Below are 23,031 nucleotides of genomic sequence, written 5' to 3'. Positions count from 1 at the left end.
ACAACATGCCATGAAAGACACGGGGACGAAGCCCAAAACAAACACGTATACAAAAACACAGGGTTGTAACCCAAACAAAAGAGTGAGCTTAAACCTCAAATACATGGGATGAGACCCATAACAGTAACTGCACAACAATACACTCAGCACGAAAACCAAATCCACAAAGCACACCAACAGACATGGGAACAATAACCGACAAAACAATGGTGAACAGAGGGCACATATATACAATTACTAATCAGGGGGAATGGGAACCAGGTGTGCATAATGAAACAGTGCTGGTGCACGGAATGAGCAGCAGTACCGGGGGAATCCGTGACCTCTTTGCGAGGCGTTGGAAAACCTCACTTTTCTTTGTGGTTGAATCTGTTTGAAATTCACTGCTCGACTGAGGGACCATACAGATAATTGTATGTGTGTGGTATGAGGTAGTTATTCAAAAATCATTTTAAACACTATTATTGCACACAGAGTGAGTCCATGCAACCTTTTATGTGACTTGTTCAGTACATTTTTACTCCTGAACTTGTTTAGGCTTCCCATAACAAAGGGGTTGAATACTTATTGACTCAAGACATCTCAGCTATGAATTTTTTATGAATTTGTAAAAACAGAATTCCACTATGACATTATGGGGCATTGTGTGGAGGGCAATGATTATTTTTTTTAAATCTAAATGTAATCCATTTTAAAGTCAGGCTGTAACACAGGAAAATGTGGAAGAGGTCAAGGGGTGAATACTTTCTGAAGGACCTGTATTTTTAACTATTGTTAATGTTTGTGTCGCCCTAGGTGAGGAAGACCACTACACACAATGAAGTGTGTACCTGTCCTCGGCTCCACTCGTAGGCTTCAGGTGAGTAGCGTGTTCCACACAGCTCTATCTGGACAACCCTCTTGAAGTCCAGCAGGCCCTTCTACTCACAACGTCTGAAGGGGGCCCCGGGCCAATCTTTGTCACCCACATGGATGAGACCCACAGGGCCGTGTCTGACAAACACAGGACACAAATGTACTGTTTCACAGAAATAGATTCAGCCTAGTCCTGCATAAGAAAAAAAATGTGCTCATCAGAGATTCTCCATTGAAAGTGCTTTTTATTCCAGGACTAGGCTTAATCTTTGTCCGGGAAACCGGCCCTGAAAGTATTCTAGTTGTTCTGGCATATGAAAAATGAAGCTTACGAGTACAATACTTATTTCTCAGCAAATGCTTGGAGAATACGGTATGCTACGGTGTGATCACCACCTGTTTAAAAAAAAAGGTGGCCTATACAGTTAAACATTACAACAAATGTATCTTGAGTGCTTCGTGTCAAAACATTATAACAGTAACCTTTGTCCTGCATCTGTCAGGAAGGTTCATTCGACATTAGCCTAAATGTGTGACGAGGAGAAAGACGAAGCAGGTGTTGTCTTGAGGCACATCTGAAAGGTAAACTGAACACTGCCGAACTGCAGTTAGTAGGCCTTTGCTATTAATGTCCAAAATCACTTTCCTCACATCTCAGATTGCATAGTGTAGAAAAGGGGGCTCCTCATCACCAATAGTAAGGTGGATAAAGCCCGTGGCCAGGATTGTACGGTAGGCCTCATACACGTTGACGTCCCCAACATCAGCCACCATCAGAGACTCATAGGGCACTGCCCGGGTGTCACTTTTGTAGGCCCTCAACATGGCAGACCCTGCTCTGACGATGGCTAAATCTGTAAAGGACCATGCATTGTCTTACCTTTGTGTAACAAGCACAATTTGTTAGACACAAGTGAGAAAGTTACAGATGCACAAATATCATACCCCCCCCACAAAAAAATGCTAACATCCCCTGTTATTGCAATTGTGAGAGGTTAGCATGTCTTGGGGGTATGATATACAGTGCCTTGCGAAAGTATTCGGCCCCCTTGAACTTTGCGACCTTTTGCCACATTTCAGGCCTCAAACATAAAGATATAAAACTGTATTTTTTTGTGAAGAATCAACAACAAGTGGGACACAATCATGAAGTGGAACGACATTTATTGGATATTTCAAACTTTTTTAACAAATCAAAAACTGAAAAATTGGGCGTGCAAAATTATTCAGCCCCCTTAAGTTAATACTTTGTAGCGCCACCTTTTGCTGCGATTACAGCTGTAAGTCGTTTGGGGTATGTCTCTATCAGTTTTGCACATCGAGAGACTGACATTTTTTCCCATTCCTCCTTGCAAAACAGCTCGAGCTCAGTGAGGTTGGATGGAGAGCATTTGTGAACAGCAGTTTTCAGTTCTTTCCACAGATTCTCGGTTGGATTCAGGTCTGGACTTTGACTTGGCCATTCTAACACCTGGATATGTTTATTTTTGAACCATTCCATTGTAGATTTTGCTTTATGTTTTGGATCATTGTCTTGTTGGAAGACAAATCTCAGTCTCCAGTCTCAGGTCTTTTGCAGACTCCATCAGGTTTTCATCCAGAATGGTCCTGTATTTGGCTCCATCCATCTTCCCATCCATTTTAACCATCTTCCCTGTCCCTGCTGAAGAAAAGCAGGCCCAAACCATGATGCTGCCACCACCATGTTTGACAGTGGGGATGGTGTGTTCAGCTGTGTTGCTTTTACGCCAAACATAACGTTTTGCATTGTTGCCAAAAAGTTCAATTTTGGTTTCATCTGACCAGAGCACCTTCTTCCACATGTTTGGTGTGTCTCCCAGGTGGCTTGTGGCAAACTTTAAACAACACTTTTTATGGATATCTTTAAGAAATGGCTTTCTTCTTGCCACTCTTCCATAAAGGCCAGATATGTGCAATATACAACTGATTGTTGTCCTATGGACAGAGTCTCCCACCTCAGCTGTAGATCTCTGCAGTTCATCCAGAGTGATCATGGGCCTCTTGGCTGCATCTCTGATCAGTCTTCTCCTTGTATGAGCTGAAAGTTTAGAGGGACGGCCAGGTCTTGGTAGATTTGCAGTGGTCTGATACTCCTTCCATTTCAATATTATCGCTTGCACAGTGCTCCTTGGGATGTTTAAAGCTTGGGAAATCTTTTTGTATCCAAATCCGGCTTTAAACTTCTTCACAACAGTATCTCGGACCTGCCTGGTGTGTTCCTTGTTCTTCATGATGCTCTTTGCGCTTTTAACGGACCTCTGAGACTATCACAGTGCAGGTGCATTTATACGGAGACTTGATTACACACAGGTGGATTGTATTTATCATCATTAGTCATTTAGGTCAACATTGGATCATTCAGAGTTCCTCACTGAACTTCTGGAGAGAGTTAGCTGCACTGAAAGTAAAGGGCTGAATAATTTTGCACGCCCAATTTTTCAGTTTTTGATTTGTTAAAAAAGTTTGAAATATCCAATAAATGTCGTTCCACTTCATGATTGTGTCCCACTTGTTGTTGATTCTTCACAAAAAAATACAGTTTTATATCTTTATGTTTGAAGCCTGAAATGTGGCAAAAGGTCGCAAAGTTCAAGGGGGCCGAATACTTTCGCAAGGCACTGTATGTGTCTAACTCTCACTCATCATTATTCACGATTCATTCAGAATTATCAGTAACCATGGTAGCATCCACATTTAAAGTGAAAGTGTTTAGAAACATATTCTATTCTTATTTACAATAAAAGTGACTCCAAAATGGCACAATATGTTATTTACCATTCATTTCTATTGGGTACAAAATAATCTGAAACCACCAAAACAAACAGCAAATGTATCCAACAAGTTGTAGAGTCACAAGCTTGATGTAGTCATTGCGCGCTATGAATATGGGATCAAATACTAAACTTTTTACTACTTTAATACAAAAGTGAATTTGTCTCGTTACTTTTGCTCCCTGAAAATGGGGGTTCTATGTGCAAAAAGTGCTGTAATTTCGAAACAGTTTACCCGATATGCATGAAAATACCCTCAAATTAAAGCTGACAGTCTTTAACCTTACAGTCATTGTATCATTTCAAAACCAAAGTGCTGGAGTACAGAGCTAAAACAACAAAAAATGTGTCACTGTCCCAATACTTTTGGAGCGCACTGTATTTGTTTCCTGAAAGCTCTACACACATGGGTGGAAATGGGGAGAGAAACTATTTTGACATTATTATTATATTCCTTTTTCAGGTAAATTCAATGATTTTATATTGGTGGGTTCCCACAACTTCACAGAGTGACTTTTCTATTTCCACCACAATCTGAGGTCTTCCAGGTCCACGTTGGACATGAAGCACCTCTGTACTGTAGCTCTGCCTCTTCCAAGCTCCCACTGGGCCTGCAGCCTCTCAGGAGCACCATGGCAGACTGGCACAGCAGCCAATCAGCTAACGTCTTCATACCAGCGCTGTCCTGATTGGCCAGGGCCCGCCTTCCCCAGAGGCTGAGATGCAGCATGTTGGCAGCCATTCTGGCACTGGGGCACTGCAGAGAAACAACGATATGAGCATAATATGAGTCTTGGATTCAGGGCATATCTCTGATACCTCTGATAATGTAATGGATTTGCATACTAAGCACCAAACCCTTATTTACTGAACGGAATACTGAATTCATCTTTAATACCTTGCATACCCTTCAATGAAGTAAAGGTTTGAAAATCCTAATTAGACTCCTACCTTATTGGGGTTCCTTCGCATGAGCAGCCTGACCACTATTTTTTTTTAAATGTTATTTATTTATCTAGGCAAGTCAGTTAAGAACTAATTCTTATTTACAATGACAGCCTACTGGGGAACTGACTAGAGGCAGAAAGACAGATTGTTATCTTGTCAGCTTGGGGATTTGATCTAGCAACCTTTCAGTTACTGACCCAATGCTCTAACCACTAGGCTACCTGCCGCCCCAAGCTGCATGTCAGCACACTGGCAGGTAGGGCAGGGAGCTGCTTCTCCTGGAAACACCTGCTAGCCAGGCCCCCTGTTCCATAGAACAGGTTGGCCTGGCCAAATATCTCATAGGAAATGGCACTGACAGCCCTGGCATCTGCCTTGCTGTAATTGATTACCACTCCCTGGCTTGGAACTGCAGTGGCCACCTTTGGAGAGAGCAAAGATGAAAAGATGTTCAGCAACTCCTGGTAGAACAATCGAAGTTTGCTTCAAAAATTGATAGATAGAAAGGGTTGGCTGAACCCCTTTAGTCGACTGGTCGATAGGCTGTTGGTCGACTGATATGTTTTTAGTCGAGCAGTCGCAAAAATACAGTATGTTTTTATTTTATTTTTATGGCACACGGACACCTGTCTGATTCACGCCTGTCTCAGTGGACTAATCCATTGCGAAGGTCGCAGGGATGGCACACCAGTATCACCAGTAGTACGTTTACAGTTCTAATCTACAATGTCTGTTTGGGTACTAGAGTTTCTGTTAATGGATTCAATATATTATTATTACAGTATTTTACCATTCTCATTGTCAGAGTGGACACGGTGTTTGCGGACCGTACAACCTAGGCTACGCTTGTGAGGAATGCGTTTTGGTTTATTTAATTCCATTTAGGAGTTTTGTTTGTAGCGCTCCTGTCAATGTTGAGTAAGGAAGTACACCTGATTGTGCATAGAATTAGGCCTAGGCTAACTGGCCTGCACGCAAATGTAGGCCTATAAATGTACCCATTTGGGGATCTGATTGAGGAATATCAAGTCATTTTTGTCTTCAACTCAAACAGCAGGTAAACAAAGTCTGGTTTTACATATATTGAGAATGACAACAGTTCCTCAACGTTTCTCTTTCGATAACTCCTCGCGTGAAGGGGGGGATATCATGCTCTGATCCGGTGGAAACGTAATAAAGTAGGCCTACCTGATTACTTCTTATCATTTGCACAAATAGTTTACAGCTGTGTCTGCCTGGAGCTCACTGGCACAGGAAACTCGGGGGGCTAAGAATATTTTATACAATGTTGCAAGTTTGCTAGTGCCAGCTTCAGGCCGGACCAAGTTGTTAGTTGATACAATGTTTCACGTTCCTTGCAGACATGCCATGCGTAGCCATTGTGATTTATACGGTATTAATATTGTATAATTTTTGTATTTTACCCCACAATTTCGATCTTGTCTCATCGGTGCAACTCCTCAACGCGCTCAGGAGGCAAAGGTCGAGTCATGCGTCCTCCGAAACATGACCTGCCAAACCACGCCTCTTAACACCTGTCCTCTTAACACGGAAGCCACCTGGACCAATGTGTCAAAGGAAAACTGTACAACGGGGAACCGAAGTCAGCTTTTAGGCGCCCAGCCTGCCACAAGGAGTCGCTAGAACGCGATGGAACAAGGACATCCCGGCCAGCCAAACCCTTCTCTAACGCCGGACGACGCTGGGACAATTGTGCGCCGCCAAACCTGTCTCTCGGTCACGGCCGTCTGTAACACAGCCTGGGATCGAACCCAGTTCTGTAGTGACGCCTTAAGCACTACGATGTAGTGCCTTAGACCGCTGCACCACTAGGGAGGTCCTCCTGGCTCCCTTTTGAGTAATTTGTTTGTCTTAATTATTTGATCACAGTGTTCTTAAAGCATAAGACAAGCTCAATAGCCTACATATAGTTGATTTTAATAAAACACATAGGGTGTGTCTGTATGAGGAAAAATGCACCTTTTAAAATTTCAACCAATCGATTGGTCAAAAGAACAGATGTATCTCGGTCGACCAAGATTTTATTTAGTCAGGGACAGCCCTAATAGAAGGGCTTGTTGTTTTGAATGTTCAGGTGGTGTTATTGTATTTCTCTGAGGATGATTACCTTAGGTGCCATATTTGTTCACCCATATAGAGTTGAAGGGCAGCTGTAGACTAGAGTCTTTCTGAGCCAAGCAGCAGCCACAGTCAGTGATAACCAGCTGGGGGCAACCATCTGCACAATAAAGATATTAAATAACAATACGATTACTCAATGTTGGTTGAAATGAGGAAGAGGTCCAGCAGCTGCAGCACCATTAGAGAGCCCTCTCTCCTGCTGGGCACGTTCACCTCCAGGCACTGACGCAGTGTGTACGGGTAACTATGGAAACAGGGGGAGGAGAGGTTAGATCAGTATACTCTGGGGTGGGTGAATATAGAGTTGGACGAATCTGGACATAATACATAATGGGCCAGTTTCCCGGACACAGATTAAGCCTAATCCTGGACTAAAAAAAAAAATGCTTTTTAGTCCAAAAGTTGGCTTCATCTGGGGCTGGGAAACAGACCCCAAGACATTGAGATAAAGCTGGAGGATGGATGGAGGAGAATGATCCTTACTTACAGAGTACGGTTGTTGCCCAGGCTCTCAGGGTTGAGTCTGGCAGGACATCAGGGTACTCCTCCTGTGCACCGGGTAGAAGGGGTATGTCCGCTGTGAACGGCCGGTACACCCTGATCACATTGGGTTGGGCAGACACGTCCCCGAAATACCTGCAAAACTAACCAACAGCTGTTCAGTCAATAGAAATCAACTTGAAAGGCACTCTTGATCGCGTGCCAAAACTCAGTTTTATGTTCGGTCAATCTTTCGAGAGACAATCTCAAAATATGTTGGGCTATTCTGTGACTATTGAAAGTAAGTTGATGCTGTGACTGATTGCGGTTACTAACCCGTTTAATGCAATCTGTTCCTCTTTTTCCTGTTGCATGGTGAGAGGGCCTGCAGGGATCAGCTCCTGGGACATGGGTCTCAGAATAGCCTTGCTTGATGAACCAGCCTGCAGGGGAACAGGGAATACAATCGTATTACTATGCCAATTGCATGCTGAATATAGCCAGTATTCTACAGTAATATTTGAAAACCAAAAAGTAACACACACTCCATGTGCCCCAATAATCTGTCCTTACTTGTTGTAAGAACAGGCTATACAGAGTTTCCCCCATATTTCTTCTACCACTCCTTTTTTTTTATCCATGAAGTTCATGATATCTGAATATGGCCGTGCAATTAAAAAATCTATATATATTTTGACAATTGTATTATTATTTTATTGTACTACATGTCGTACTTCCTTTTGGTAGTTTGGAAATTGTAGATAGAACTTGTAGACAGTGAAAATTTTAGCAGGGAAATCTTGGTGGGGCAAAAAAAAAAGTGGGATGCATGCCATCAAAGCCACTACACAACACAACACTGAACAATACATTAATAGCACTATACCACTGCACACCTTGCTTTCAGCAGAGCCTTGTCTGACAGCGAAACAGTTCATTCAGCCTCATTTACTGCCTTTGAAAAAAACATAGCTGATATGGCTGACTTGCTTAAAGAAATGTGGTTTCTACTGACAATTGAGATGTACAAACTATGGCATAAGGAGACAACAAGCGGATAAGAGGCAATCCGCAATTTTGATTAAGACATTAATGAGCGAACTAGGACGCACGTAGTCAATGCAACTATTTGTTGACCATCTGATCATTTATCACTCCAGTGTTAATCTGCTAAATTGTAATTATTCGCCTAACTCCTCATGCCTTTTGCACACAATGTATATAGACTTTTTTTTTCTTTCTTTTTTTTCCTACTGTGTTATTGACTTGTTTATTATTTACTCCATGTGTAACTCTGTGTTGCTGTCTGTTCACACTGCTATGCTTTATTTTGGCCAGATCGCAGTTGTAATGAGAACTTGTTCTCAACTAGCCTACCTGGTTAAATAAAGGTGAAAAAAAAAAAACTATTTGTTCAGCACTTTTGAAATGTACGGCGACAGAATTCAGAACATGGGCGGTTCTTACATTATTCTCCTTGTACACCAAGTCAGAACCATAGGATACATTTCTCAAAAACAGGCTATAGGCTACATGTGCACCACCAAGTCAGATCAGTAGGTGAAAATAGACCAAATTATTAGGGTGAGGCACATGGTCTACTAACAGCTTACATACACTTAGTATTACTTTCTCAGCTACAGTATACATATCTCCCTGGCATATTACATAATTTATGCAGCAGCATACAATACATTTTTGGACTCACCTTGTTGTGCTGTGCTCACTTGAACAGGAGGGTGGCGCGGTGGTCCTTCGTGGGCAACTTCTGTCATCAAAGTCTGGCATTTTCTGGATTTATGGTGCTTCAAGACAACTGGGAACTCGGGGGGGAAAAAAAGGTTGAATCATGATGATTTCAGTGATGTTCAGGTCGTAGCTCTAGAAAGAGGCCCGAGTTCACAACTTACAATTCCGAGTTGGATGAAAGTTCAAAATGTTTTTTCCCAGTCGTAGCCCAGTTGTCTTGAACTCACTAGTCAGATTTTGCAGTTCCGAGTTAGCAGTTGTTTTGAGAGCTGCACAAATCGTGCTTCATTGACAACATATCCAACGTTGAATGTTTATCATTTTAAACTAGGAAAAAATACCCTTAATCTTAGACTTAGGACAATAGCCACAGCCACTCCACTGAATAGCAGGCTAATGATGACTTTGAAATGCTTGCAGTTAGCCACTGATTCCTTCCAAATCACTCATTGCTGAACTTGCGATTTCCAACTTGTTTTGTAATGTTTATGTCCAATGGCCGATGAGCACCGAAACATTTTACCTATGATTTCTCCGCATTATTTCTCTTCATATGACAAGGATTAAAAAGGATTTGCCAGTAGATTGTCGACTTGATTCATGATGATGACTACTAGCTAAGATTTTGAAGGTATGATGTTGACAGTCCAATCAAAGCTACTATAGATATAACGTGATTTGACATCAATCAATCAATCAAATTTATTTCTAAAGCCCTTCTTACATCCGCTGATGTCACAAAGTGCTGTACAGAAACCCAGCCTAAATCCCTAAACAGCAAGCAATGCAGGTGTAGAAGCACAGTGGCTAGGAAAAACTCCCTAGAAAGGCCAGAACCTAGGAAGAAACCAGGAACCAGGATATGAGGGGTGGCCAGTCCTCTTCTTGCTGTGCCGGGTGGAGATTATAACAGAACATGGCCAAGATGTTCAAATGTTCATAGATGACCAGCATGGTCAAATAATAACCAATTTGGGTTTCCAATCTCTCCAAAAGAATGTGGTGATCGATGGTATCAAAAGCAGCCCTGTCTAGGAGCACGATGACAGATGCAGAGCCTCGGTCTGACACCATTAAAAGGTCATTTACCACCTTCACAAGTGCAGTCTCAGTGCTATGATGAGGTCTAAAACCAGACTGGAGCCTTTCATATACATTGTTTCTCTTCAGGAAAGCAGTGAGTTGCTACGCAACAGCTTTTTTTTTTTTTTTTAAGAAATGGGAGATTCGATATAGGCCGATAGTTTTTCATATTTTCTGGGTCAAGGTTTGGCTTTTCAAGAGAGGCTTTATTACTGCCACTTTTAGTGAGTTTGATACACATCTGGTGGATAGAGAGCCGTTTATTATGTTCAACATAGGGGACATCATTTTTTCTGTCGCCAATGATCTTGAACCTTCTTGGATGGGCATTTCTAATGTAACTCTATGGCAGCACCCAAAGGGGCTAGAATTTTAGAGCACTACCCTTAGACTTGGAGGTGACGTAATCCCCATGAGTGACAGAACACTGAGCCAATCACGGCGCAACACTCCGTATTTTCTGCTGGCTTTCCCCACCACCACAGATAGCACTGTTCTGTTTTGTATGTGGCTTTATTAACTCAATGTTATATATATATTTTACATTGTTTGCAAACGGATATGTGACACATATTAATGCCAAAATAACATGCAAAACAGGAAAGCCCAAGTAAATGTGGGTTTCATAACAGGTGGTGCAGACAAAATGATGGGTCTCCACTGCTTATAGATCAACTTGTAGCTATTAACAATATTGCCAGACCATTACTCTGTCCAGCTATCTGATAGGCGTTATTAGATACTGTTTGGCGTAGAAGAGAATTTTGAGGAATTGAGGAAATATCGACAAGTTAATAATGTTGGCCGAAAATTATCTTCTACGCCAAACAGAAATGGGAGATTCGATATAGCCCGATAGTTTTTCATATTTTCTGGGTCAAGGTTTGGCTTTTCAAGAGAGGCTTTATTACTGACACTTTTAGTGAGTTTGATACACATCTGGTGGATAGAGAGCCGTTTATTATGTTCAACATAGGGGACATCATTTTTTCTGTCGCCAATGATCTTGAACCTTCTTGGATGGGCATTTCTAATGTAACTCTATGGCAGCACCCAAAGGGGCTAGAATTTTAGAGCACTACCCTTAGACTTGGAGGTGACGTAATCCCCATGAGTGACAGAACACTGAGCCAATCACGGCGCAACACTCCGTATTTTCTGCTGGCTTTCCCCACCACCACAGATAGCACTGTTCTGTTTTGTATGTGGCTTTATTAACTCAATGTTATATATATATTTTACATTGTTTGCAAACGGATATGTGACACATATTAATGCCAAAATAACATGCAAAACAGGAAAGCCCAAGTAAATGTGGGTTTCATAACAGGTGGTGCAGACAAAATGATGGGTCTCCACTGCTTATAGATCAACTTGTAGCTATTAACAATATTGCCAGACCATTACTCTGTCCAGCTATCTGATAGGCGTTATTAGATACTGTTTGGCGTAGAAGAGAATTTTGAGGAATTGAGGAAATATCGACAAGTTAATAATGTTGGCCGAAAATTATCTTCTACGCCAAACAGTATCTAATAACGCCTTTCAGACAGCTGGAACAGATATGTTATGACTAGGCAATCTTTTTTTATAGCTACAAGTTGATCTACAAGTTCTATCTACAATTTCTGAACTATCAAAAGGAAGTATGACATTTAGTATGACCTCAAATCTGCTAGTTAATCAACTTGCTGCCTAGCTAAGACTTAACTCCAGTGTTCGATCCATTGCAGTGATCTTACTACGGAGCTAGGCTATAACTAACTATAGCTATTTTTATTGTATATATTTGCTGCCTAAAGCCATGTTGTTATTTACCTGGATTTCCTGGCATGTCACATCACTACTTTTGTCGTTGAATCAAACCCGCCCCAGACCAAAAGCACCACTTTATTTCTTGGCAAACCGTTGCTCCCCAAACCTCCTGAATCCACCGGTCTGCAGCTGTGTAGCAATATCACTCAACAACGTGTGGTAATATCGGTACCGAACTGGTAGGAAAGTTTGAGGCTGAACGGTGTGGACTGGTTGTCCTACACAAAGACACTCACCTTGGAACTTTGCTGTTAGTAACCTAACTGGAAAACTGTCCGTTCCAACTCCACCCCACTGCTGATGCCATGTTTTACAGACATGCTTTAACAATAAAGCAAGTTTATACTTTCTCCATCAGTCCTCGTCGTTCATAAGATCCACAAGGACGAATCGTTATGTAAACAAACTAGAACATACAGAGGCATCCTTGTTACAGTCACCGGACGTTATTTTGTTACTTGACCTGTTTTAGAATTAAAGAGCCACTTAAAAGTGCGACAATTACAATTTTACCGGCGTCAGCAAATTATGCAAATAGGCCTAAAAACGATTTAAACTTTACTCAATTGTCCTAAAGCACTTTAATATTTTTGAGTAATACATCAAGTATTTTTAACATTGATACTTCAATCACTTCCAATCATACACATACAAATAGTAATGTGAATGTGAGCTGTGTAGCCAAATATAATTTGATGTAATATACTGTATTTCCAACACTTGTTAGAAAACACATTGAGGCATTTTCTTAATTTCTGAGACACAAGTCAATATCCACTGGCATTATCTAATACTAATACATTGCCTAGTAGTCTTATTGGAAGTCTAACATTCTTCATGTATGTGGCTAGGGGTTATTGACATTTCATGGACTTGTAATGCTGTTATGAATGATTCCTGATTTTCCTCTTGTCTTGTGAATACTATTATGACCCATTCTGTGTAGTGAACATGGTCTTTTTCTTCAGGTCTTCAGGTCCAAATGACACAGGAAGCAGCTCTCCTACAGTAATTTCCACATAAGACCCATCAGGCTTGGATAGGTACACGGACCACTGATCACCAAACTACAAGGGAAAAGTTAGTTGTGCTGTTCCATTAATTTTAAATCCACAGTAGATGTAGGTTTCCTGGATTAGACCTTGGATCCATTCTCAATGTAGTCTTTCCCATTCCCTTTCCGTTTGAATTCAGTAACTTTTTGACAGCACCCCTTTGGATTTTAACAAAACTTTTCATACATGTTTCCTCATGGAAGAAGTGGTCAGAAAGTGACGTTTTGGTCCTGAATGCCAAAACATTCAGAAAATAAATGGGTTCAAAGTTGACCCAATTTGCATACCCCACCATACCACGAGACATCCATGTCTTCATCACTGGAAAAGATAAATGGTTGAGTTTGAAATCATTTAAAAGTTTACAAACAGCGTTGTCAAACTATTTTATCATTTAAAAAAAAATCAAAATGATAAAATAGTTGTACAACTCTGTTTGTAAGCTTTTAAATGAGATCAATCTCAAACGTTGATCTTTTCCAGTGGTGATGAAGACATGGATGACTCATGGTATGGTGGGTATGCAAAATAGGTGAACTTCTAGTACCTTCATCTCTTGAATGTTTCGACATTCAGCTCCAGAAAGTCACTTTCTGAGCACTTCTACAATGAGCAAATATCTATGGAATGTTTTGTTCAAATCAAAAGGGGGTGCTGTCAAAAAGTGATTGCATAAAATTGGTTTTTACCATTCACAGATCATTGACAAATCCAAGTTGTATAAATAATTGACTTACCTCTCGGCATGAACTGTCTGCAACCTCCACAGGGTGAGACGAACTGGTCTTCCAGGTCACTACAAAATCAGTCATATCATTAGCAACATTTACCCGCAGTGGTGATTTTCAGTACTGTGTTGTTAACCAATATTTTATGTTGACAATAATACAGTGTAGTAGTATTTAAACACTTCAGGGAGATCACCTCATAGGAGTAGAAGGTTTTAACCATCTACACTGTCTGACGGGCAGCAGAACCCAGTGAACTCAAACAATTTCATGTATAGTGTTATGTTGTCTGATGAACTCAACAGGACGAAATATAACTGAATCAATAATTATTTTGGATCAACTGTTGTTTACTCGGAAACAAGGCAAAGTTCAGGAATACTGCACCTGGCAATGGCAATGGTCTTGAAACGTCGGTATCCCTCGGAAACAGCTTTTGCAATAGTTGTTCTCTCTGCACAGAGACCAAGATTGTAGCTTGCATTTTCTACATTGCATCCTGTTAAGAAATAAGGAGGATGCTTTAGTTAATGTTTTCTGTGTTCGTAAGAGCTCCCGGAATCTCTGGAATGGTATCAAATCAAATACAGAACACGTCTTCATCCTTAACAACACTATAAAAGTACTTTAATGAATCTCAATGATCATTCTTGATTCAGATAACACTTAGAGGGTTAGATGTGATGCTGCTGAGGGCAGTCTGACTGTCATATATTGTTATTGACTTTTCCATATTGTATGACCTGCACTAAACAGGAATGTAAATAATCAGGAATGTAGATATTCTGTATATTTGTACATCTCTGGACTAGTCGTACAGGCATATATATATATATTTTTTACGTTGACATTTGAGTCATTTAGCAGACGCTCTTGTCCAGCAATAAGCGACTTACAGGAGCAGTTAGGGTTAAGTGCTTTGCTCAAGGGCACATAGACAGATTTTCACCTTTCGACCTTTCGGTTACTGGCCCGTTGCTGTTAACCGCTAGGCTACCTGCCTCACCTGACCCACCCCTCTCTGACAGGATTAACCCTAAACAATCTAAATGCTAATGTGTCAAAAATATAGATTTTAAATGAAACAGAAAACTATACGACAAGTTAGTCTCGACCAGGCCATTGTTATATCATTCAGAAGCAAAACAGGATTAAAAAAAACAGTATTAAAACAAGGTTTAGACCTACTTAAAACATTTTTTTGGAATAGATTAGAATAATTAGTTCTGTAGAAAGCCTTCAGTGCAAAATATACACGAGGAGGGATTCTTACATTTAAGTAAAGAGAATAAAGTCTGTGTCCACAGTGGACAAGATGTTTGACTTACCAAGCCTTTACTCTACTGAGGACTTGCATTGCAATTACTTAACATTGCAGTGCCAATGAATGCAACAAATGTAACATTGCCTTGGTCTTAACAACCAATGTCATAGTATCAATACTAATAATTACTAAGTGCACAGTGAAATCAAAACATTGGCACCACTGACCAACCTGCACAATAATGAAATGAATCTAATGAAACACCTAAATACTTTTTTTGGGGTCAAAAAGTAGGAATGTCTAAATAATCTAAACGCTAATGTGTCAAAAAATATTTTTTTAAATGAAACAGAAAACTATACAACAAGTTAGTCTCGACCAGGCCAAACATTAAAAAGAAAAATATTCTGTCTGTGCAGTAGTTCAACAGGCACAGGAGTTTTTGATCGCAAACGTGTTTTACCAATATTGAATCAGGAAAATGCTGTTTGTATCCACTGATGGTGGCCAGACCAGCCACTCTGATAACAAGAAACTTTATAACTTATTATTCTCCTTTTCGTAATTCCATTCCTATACAGAAGGCACATCTTCTAATTCATTGTTCATAACAATGATATAAGCAGTCATGACTGCGCTGTAGGGCTTTATTCAAGCAATCTGAAGAGTTAAATACGCAACATACTGTACCAAATAAATCAATGGAACCATTTTATCAGCCCCCAACCCATGTATTATTATTATTATATTATTTGTAAGCCCCTCACCTGTAAAAACGGTTCCGTCATGTGCCAACAGGGCTGCCCCCACCCGGAACTTGCTGTAGGGACAGTAGGCAAACTCTTTGGCCCCCTGGGACTGGTAAATAAGAGGTTTAATCCAATCCTCATTCTCTTCTTCACTCGAGTGATTGCTGGCTTCTGTGTCTGCTTCGTCGACCCTGAGCTCATTGATCCTGAGGTCTGTCATAACAACACTTTCTTTGTCAGTGTCTGTGTTGTATCTGTGTCCGTGTGAGAGTGTGTTGAGAGAGAGTTAAGAGGTAGAAATAGAGAGTGGATTGATAGACAGCTGTAGATAAAAAAGCAGGTTTTTAAGAGCCACATGAAGTGGTGCTGTGTGTTCGGTGCCTACGATATCTGTAAAGTCAAATCAAATCAAACCTTATTTGCCACATGCGCCGAATACAACAAGTGTAGACTTTGTACAACAAGTGTAGTGCTTACTTACAAGCCCTTAACCAACAGTGCAGTTCAAGAAGAAAATATTTACCAAGTAGGCAAAAATAAAAAGTAATAATAAAAAGTAACACAATAAGAATAACAATAATGAGGCTATATACAGGGGGCACCGGTACCAAGTCAGTGTGCAGGGGTAGAGTCTAATGGCTTGGGAGTAGAAGCTGTTGAGGAGCCTTTTGGTCCTAGACTTGACGCTCGGGTACCGCTTGCCATGCGGTAGCAGAGAAAACAGTCTATAACTTGGGTGACTGGGGTCTGACAATTTTATGGGCTTTCCTCTGACACGCCTATTATATAGGTCCTAGATGGCAGGAAGAATGGCCCCAGTGATATATTGGGTCGTTCGCACTACCCTCTGTAGTGCCTTACGGTCAGATGCTGAGCAGTTGCCATACTGAGCAGTTGCCATACTAGTGATGCAACTGGTCAGGATGCTCTCTATGGTGCAGTTGTAGGACCTTTTGAGGATCTGGGGGCCCATGTAAAATCTTTTCAGTCTCCTGAGGGGGATTTTTTTCCCCGTGCCCTCTTCACGACTGTCTTGGTATGTTTGGACCATGTTAGTTCGTTGGTTATGTGGACACCAAGGAACTTGAAACTCTCGACCTGCTCCACTAAAGCCCTGTCGATGTTAACGGGAGCCTGTTCGGCCCACCTTTTCCTGTAGTCCACTTTTCCTGTAGTTCCTGTAGTCCTCCTTTGTCTTGCTCACATTGAGGGGGAGGTTGTTGTCCTGGCACCACACTGCCAGTTCTCTGACCTTCTCCCTATAGGCCGTCTCATCGTTGTCGGTGATCAGGCCTACCACTGTTGTGTAGTCAGCGAACTTAATGATGGTGTTGGAGTCGTGTTTGGCCACGCAGTCGTGGGTGAACAGGGAATACAGGAGGGGACTAAGTACACACCCCTGAGGGGCCCCAGTGTTAAGGATCAGCGTGGCAGACGTAGTGTTGCCTACTCTTACCACCTGGGGGAGGCCCATCAGGAAGTCCAGGATCCAGTTGCAGAGAGAGGTGTTTAGTCCCAGAGTCCTTAGCTTAGTGATGAGCTTCGTGGGCACTATGGTGTTGAACGCTGAGCTGTAGTCGATGAACGGAATTCTCACATACAGTAGGTGTTCCTTTTGTCCAGGTGAGAAAGGGCGGTGTGGAGTGTGATTGAGATTGCATCATTTGTGGATCTATTGGGGCGTTATGCGAATTGGAGTGGGCCTAGGGTGTCCGGGAGGATGCTGTTGATGTGAGCCATGACCAGCCTTTCAAAGCACTTCATGGCTACCGACGTGAGTGCCACGGGCGGTAATCATTTAGGCAGGTTACCTTTGCTTCTTTGGGCAAAGGGACTGTGGTGGTCTGCTTGAAACATGTAGGTATTACAGACTCAGAGGTTGAAAATGTCAGTGAAGACACTTGACAGTTGGTCCTTGCATGCTTTGAGGACACGTCTTGGTAATCCGTCTGGCCCAGCGGCTTTGTGAATGTTGACCTGTTTAAAGGTTTTGTTCACAACAGCTACCGAGAGCGTTATCACAGAGTCATCCAGAACAGCTGGTGCTCTCGTGCATGCTTCAGTGTTGCTTGCCTCGAAGCGAGCATAAAAAAGGCATTTAGCTCGTCTGGTAGGCTCGCGTCACTGGGCAGCTGGCGTCTGGGTTTCCCTTTGTAGTCCGTAATAGTTTTCAAGCCCTGCGACATCCGACGAGCGTCAGAGCCGGTGTTGTAGGATTCAATCTTAATCCTGTATTGACGCTTTGCTTGTTTGATGGTTTGTCTGAGGGCATAGCAAGATTTATTATAAGCGTCCGGATTAGTCTCCCGCTCCTTGAAAGCGGCAGCTCTAGCCTTTAGCTCGATGCGGATGTTGCCTGTAATCCATGGCTTCTGGTTGGGATATGTACATACAGTCACTGTGGGGACAACGTCATCGATGCACTTATTGATGAAGCCGTTGACTGAGGTGATGTATTCCTCAATGCCATTGGATGAATCCCAGGAACATATTCCAGTCTGTGCTAGCAAAACAGTCCTGTAGTGTAGCATCCGCGTCATGACCACATCCGTATTGAGCGAGCCACTGGTACTTCCTGCTTTAGTTTTTGCTTGTAAGCAGGAATCAGTGTCCAAAGCTGTTCATCAGAAATTAATAATAAAATGAAGGAGTTGTGGTTTGGCATGGGGCTGTTCCACACAGAATTACATGAGATCTTTGTGCTATCCCATACTATTGCTTCTGTGTTTGCCCACTACTCAGAGCCAGGACCATATATTTAGAGTGTTGGACCAACTTTTAAACATTCAGTTACATAGAAATATTTCCCATGTAATGTTAATGGGGTGCTAACATGATTGCCATAGAATGTTTGTAGCATCATGTAAATTAACATAATGCAGAAACCTCAATGGCCCAGCTCTCTATAAATACATGACTCTGCTCAGAGTCACAGCCACTGCTCTTGTTCATATGTCACACGGCTGACTTCCCATGAGACAATGCCTTCTAAGTTTCCATTGCAGATAAGGAGTCTGCCCGAGTCACCCTTGTGGAGGAAATTAATTAATTACATGCTATGCAGTTTAATTAGACATACTATGCTGTTTTTACTTAGAGAATTGTCCATTGTTTAACAGTATAGTTTTTATTTATTATACTATATTCTCATTGTAGAATAATAGTAAAGACATCAAAACTATGAAATAACACATGGAATCATGTAGTAATCAAAAAAGTGTTAAACAAATCACAATATATTTCACTTGTGAGGTTCTTCAAAGTAGCCACCCTTTGCCTTGATGACAGCTTTAAATACTCTTGGCATTCTCCCAAACAGCTTCATGAGCTAGTCACCTTGGAATGCATTTCAATTAAAAGGTGTTAAAAGTTCATTTGTGGAATTGATTTCCTTCTTAATGCATTTGAGGAAATCAGCTGTGTTGTGACAGGTTAGGGCTGGTTTTCAGAAAATAGGCCTATTTGGTAAAATACCAAGTCCATATTATGGCAAGAACAGCTCAAATATGCAAAGAGAAATAACAGCCATTACTTTAAGACATGAAGTTCAGTCAATCTAGAAAATGTCAAGGACTTTGAACGTTTCTTCAAGTGCAGTCGCAAAAATCGTCAAGCGCTATGATGAAACTGGCTCTCACGAGGACCGCCACAGGAAAGGAAAACCCAGAGTTACCTCTGCTGCAGAGGATAAGTTCATTAGAGTTAACTGCACCTCAGATTGCAGCCCAAATAATTGCTTCACAGAGTTCAATAACAGACACATCTCAACATCAGCTGTTCCGAGGAGAATCAGGCCTTCATTGTCGAATTGCTGCAAAGAAACCACTACTAAAGAAAACCAATAAGAAGAACAGAGTTGCTTGGGCCAAGCAACTGCTTGTGTAAGGTTTATTTGACCAAGAAGGAGCGTGATGGAGTGCTGCATCAGATGACCAGACCTCCACAATCACCAGACCTCAACCCAATTGAAATGGTTTGGGATGAGTTGGACCGATGAGTGAATGAAAAGCAGCCAACAAGTGCCCAGCATATGTGGGAACTCCTTCAAGACTGTGGAAAAGCATTCCTCAGAAGCTGGTTGAGAGAATGCCAAGAGTGTGCAAAGCTGTCATCAAGGTAAAGGGTGGCTACTTTGAAGAATCTAAAATATATTTTGATTTGTTTAACACTTTTTTATTTACTACATGATTCCATATGTGTTATTTCATCATTTTGATGTCTTCACTATTATTATACAATCTAGAAACCCTTGAATTAGTCGGTGTGTCCAAACTTTTGACTGGTACTGCATGTTAATATTTTTTGCTGATGCAGGCTTGTCTTCTGTGACTTAGTCATAAGTCTGGGTGTACAGATAAGAGCCGTTTGGGTGCGACCGCAGTATGTGGCATCCTGTTTCCACAATCTACAGGAACTTAGCTGTGTGGAAACATGCGGGAATTGTTGATCTTGTTGAAATTGTTGAAATACTCAATTTTTGCAAATCTTATAATAAAGTTGTTGTTTGGAAGAATCTGCAGTCTCTCTTCCTATATAATTTCTACCATACCCTGTAGAACAATAATACAAAAGACACAATAGTGAACAAAAGCTCTGGTCCTTTTGTTAGTGCTACAAAGGAACTCTTAGTAACTTCTGACCAACTCCCTCCGCTTAAACTCGAGCCAAGAACTGACCCTCTCCATCCGCAAAGGATGCAGCATTCAGCGGCTTGGCCTCTATTGGTTGACCTGACATGTCATGATTGTTTGTTTGTTTTTTGCTTATAAAGCGCTTTGAGATGTCTATCCTGAAAAGCGCTATAGAAGTTTAACACATTCATATGATTATTTTATTATTAAGAGATCATAGCAAACAAATCCTATGACCTGGAGACCGCTATCTGATTTCCCTTGTCTGAACACATACATTTCCCTAATCCAAACAGTATATATCCCCATTGGCTCTGGCCCAGTTTTTAAGGGCCACACCCTGTTATTCATACCAGTTTATACCTAGGCTCTTGTGACAGATGTTAAGGATTTGGTTCTGGGTGCCGAGATTAGGCTTTACCTGACAGGAGTCCTTGCCACCAAAGTGGGTCCTACCTCACATCATGTTGTCTGTGGTCCTCCAGTAGCAGGAGCAGTAGCAGTAGTAGCAATAGCAGCAGTAGGAGCGGCAGTAAGGTCTACACATCCGCAGCACAGGGGACAGGTAGTAGCTGTAGATGCGGGGTGACGCCCCAGCCGCTCACCGTACAGGTGGTGTACCCTTGGAGACCAGGGGTGTTGTCTTCTGGCAGTGCGGCAGGCTGAACGTAGGCATTGAGCTGGGCTCGCTCACTGAGCTAGAACACACACAACCATAGCAAAGGCGCACAATCAGATGCTGACCAATCAGAAGCAGGGATCAACAGGGACAGAGTGACGGTATGGATTTTAGTGTCTAGGCTGCAGTAGCATCTGAAGATGCGCAGTGAGCAGACTAACTGAAATATAAAGTACAAACAACCGTAACACCATCGATAGGTTCCGATATCTACACTAGCATACCACTTGCCCAAAGTTGTAAGTGGTATGCCTGTGTGGGTATTGAAACGACTCTAGCTCATGGTGGTGAAACATTAAAATAAAGTCTCTTACCTTGATGAGCATGATGTTGTTGCGGCTGTAGTGATAGAAAAACAAAACATTTCATTTCAATTTAGGACCAATAGAATTGTCCAAAACCCGTTCGAGATAAGATGAATCCACCCAAATATGCTATTGTGTACACTGTACACCGATATCCATCCCTCTCCCATAATTGTAGTCAGTACTCAACGGTTTCCAGCAGTGGGCAGCAGACACACACCTACTTGGGTCGGATGAGTGTGGCTCCACGGTAGTGGTCCCTGTTACGCCTGGTACTTGATAGAGTATGGCTGGACCTCCTGGCCTCTGATGATTCTCTTTGTAAGTGTCTCTGTGGATTAGAATGAGAGGACAGTTATTCATCTAAATTAGTAAACTGGTTTACACAGATTCCTACACGGGCGTACATTAAAAACCAATATGGATACACTAATTGAACAGAAGGCTGAAAAAGGAATACACGAGGCCTGATTGATGATTCTGTTCAAGGTTCTGTGGCTCTCATTAGAAAAACGATGTAAATTATGAAACCGGTGTAAACTGTATGCATTAATTACACAAAATCACTAACCAGCTGGATATTGGCAGCAACTGTACTTTAAATTGTCATACTATTATAATGTACAAACATCATGTTTTTCACTGACACCGTACCTTATGCTGTGTATATAAAAAGGAGTATACAAAACATTAGGATCAGCTTTATTGAGTTGCACCCCTATTTGCCTTCAAAACAGCCTCAATTCATCGGGGCATGGACAAGGTGTCGAAAGTGTACCTCAGGGAGGTTGGCTCATGTCGACTCCAATGCTTCCCACAGTTGTGTCAAATTGGGTGGTGGACCATTCTTGATACACACAGGAAATGTTGAGTATGAAACCTAGCAGCGTTGCAGTTCTTGACTCACTCAAAATGGTGCGCCTGGCACCTACTACCATACTCTGTTCAAATGCACTTAAATATTTTGTCTTACCCATTTACCCTCTGAATGTTACACCAACACAATTCATGTCTCAATTGTCTCAAGGCTTAAAGGGATACTTTGGGATTTTGACAATGAAGCCCTTTATCTATGTACTTCCCCAGAGTCAGATGAACTCATGAATACCATTTTTATGTCTCTGCGTGCAGTTTGAAGGAAGTTGCTAACCAGCCTTAGCGCAATGACTGGAGGTCTATGGGTATCTGCTTTGTGCTAATGCTAGTTAGCATTGGCTTACAAAACTATCTCAAACTTCCTTCATACTGGACCCCCGAGACATAACAATGGTATCCAAGAGTTCATCTGACGCCGGAGAAGTAGATAAAGGGCCTCATTTCCAAAATCCTGAAGTATCCCATTAAAAACACTTCTTTAATTAAAACCTCTACAGGATCGGTGTGCCCCCCAAGGGACGGTTGAGCTAACATAGGATAATGTGATTAGCATGAGGTTGTAAGTCATTTTAAAAAATTCTAGGACATAGACATATTTGATATGGGCAGAAAGCTTAAATTCTTGTTAATCTAACTGCACTGTTCAATTTACAGTAGCTGTTACAGTGAAATAATACCATGCTATTGTTTGAGTAGAGTGCACAATTATGAACTTGAAAATGTATTAATAAACCAATTAGGCACATTTGGTACAAACATGTACAAACATCATTGGCTCAGTCATTCAATCAGTCTAAAACTTTGCACATGCACTGCTGCCATCTAGTGGCCAAAAACTAAATTGCGCCTGGGCTGGATAATACATTATGGCCTTTCTCTT

General features: G+C 41.5%; 1 protein-coding gene and 1 pseudogene across 2 annotated transcripts; both read right to left on the bottom strand.

The window, feature by feature from the left end:
• Positions 1-3,699: 3,699 nt before the first annotated feature.
• LOC110492080 lies at positions 3,700-16,073 on the bottom strand. 2 transcript variants are annotated; one of them, XM_021566080.2, is made up of 7 exons: positions 15,679-16,073; positions 14,035-14,146; positions 13,657-13,715; positions 7,554-7,660; positions 7,221-7,381; positions 6,871-6,981; positions 3,700-4,404 (listed from the first exon to the last, which is right to left on the bottom strand). In XM_021566080.2, the coding sequence occupies exons 1-7, from the start codon at positions 15,878-15,880 to the stop codon at positions 4,317-4,319; spliced, it is 840 nt and encodes a 279-aa protein (XP_021421755.2). In that variant the 5' UTR covers positions 15,881-16,073; the 3' UTR covers positions 3,700-4,316. The 2 variants fall into 2 exon arrangements, with proteins under 2 accessions (XP_021421755.2, XP_036802881.1); XM_036946986.1 differs by having other exon boundaries at positions 3,700-6,981; positions 7,225-7,381.
• Positions 16,074-18,134: 2,061 nt separating this feature from the next.
• Positions 18,135-22,252, bottom strand: LOC118939460 (annotated as a pseudogene).
• Between the last annotated feature and the right edge of the window lie 779 nt (positions 22,253-23,031).

Source organism: Oncorhynchus mykiss, chromosome 16 (assembly GCF_013265735.2).
Source record: "Oncorhynchus mykiss isolate Arlee chromosome 16, USDA_OmykA_1.1, whole genome shotgun sequence".
NCBI lineage: Eukaryota > Metazoa > Chordata > Actinopteri > Salmoniformes > Salmonidae > Oncorhynchus > Oncorhynchus mykiss.
The sequence above is the reverse complement of the archived record's forward strand: the minus strand, read 5'-3'. Positions and strand labels throughout refer to the sequence as shown.

Coding starts and splice junctions, on each gene's coding strand:
- LOC110492080 (XM_021566080.2), bottom strand. CDS start 15,880: ATGACAGACCTCAGGATCAATGAGCTCAGGGTCGACGAAGCAGACACA. Junction 7,382..7,553: donor GAACAGATTGCATTAAACGG/GTTAGTAACCGC, acceptor GCTGTTGGTTAG/TTTTGCAGGTATTTCGGGGA. Junction 4,405..6,870: donor CTCATTTCAACCAACATTGA/GTAATCGTATTG, acceptor GTTTCTCTGCAG/TGCCCCAGTGCCAGAATGGC.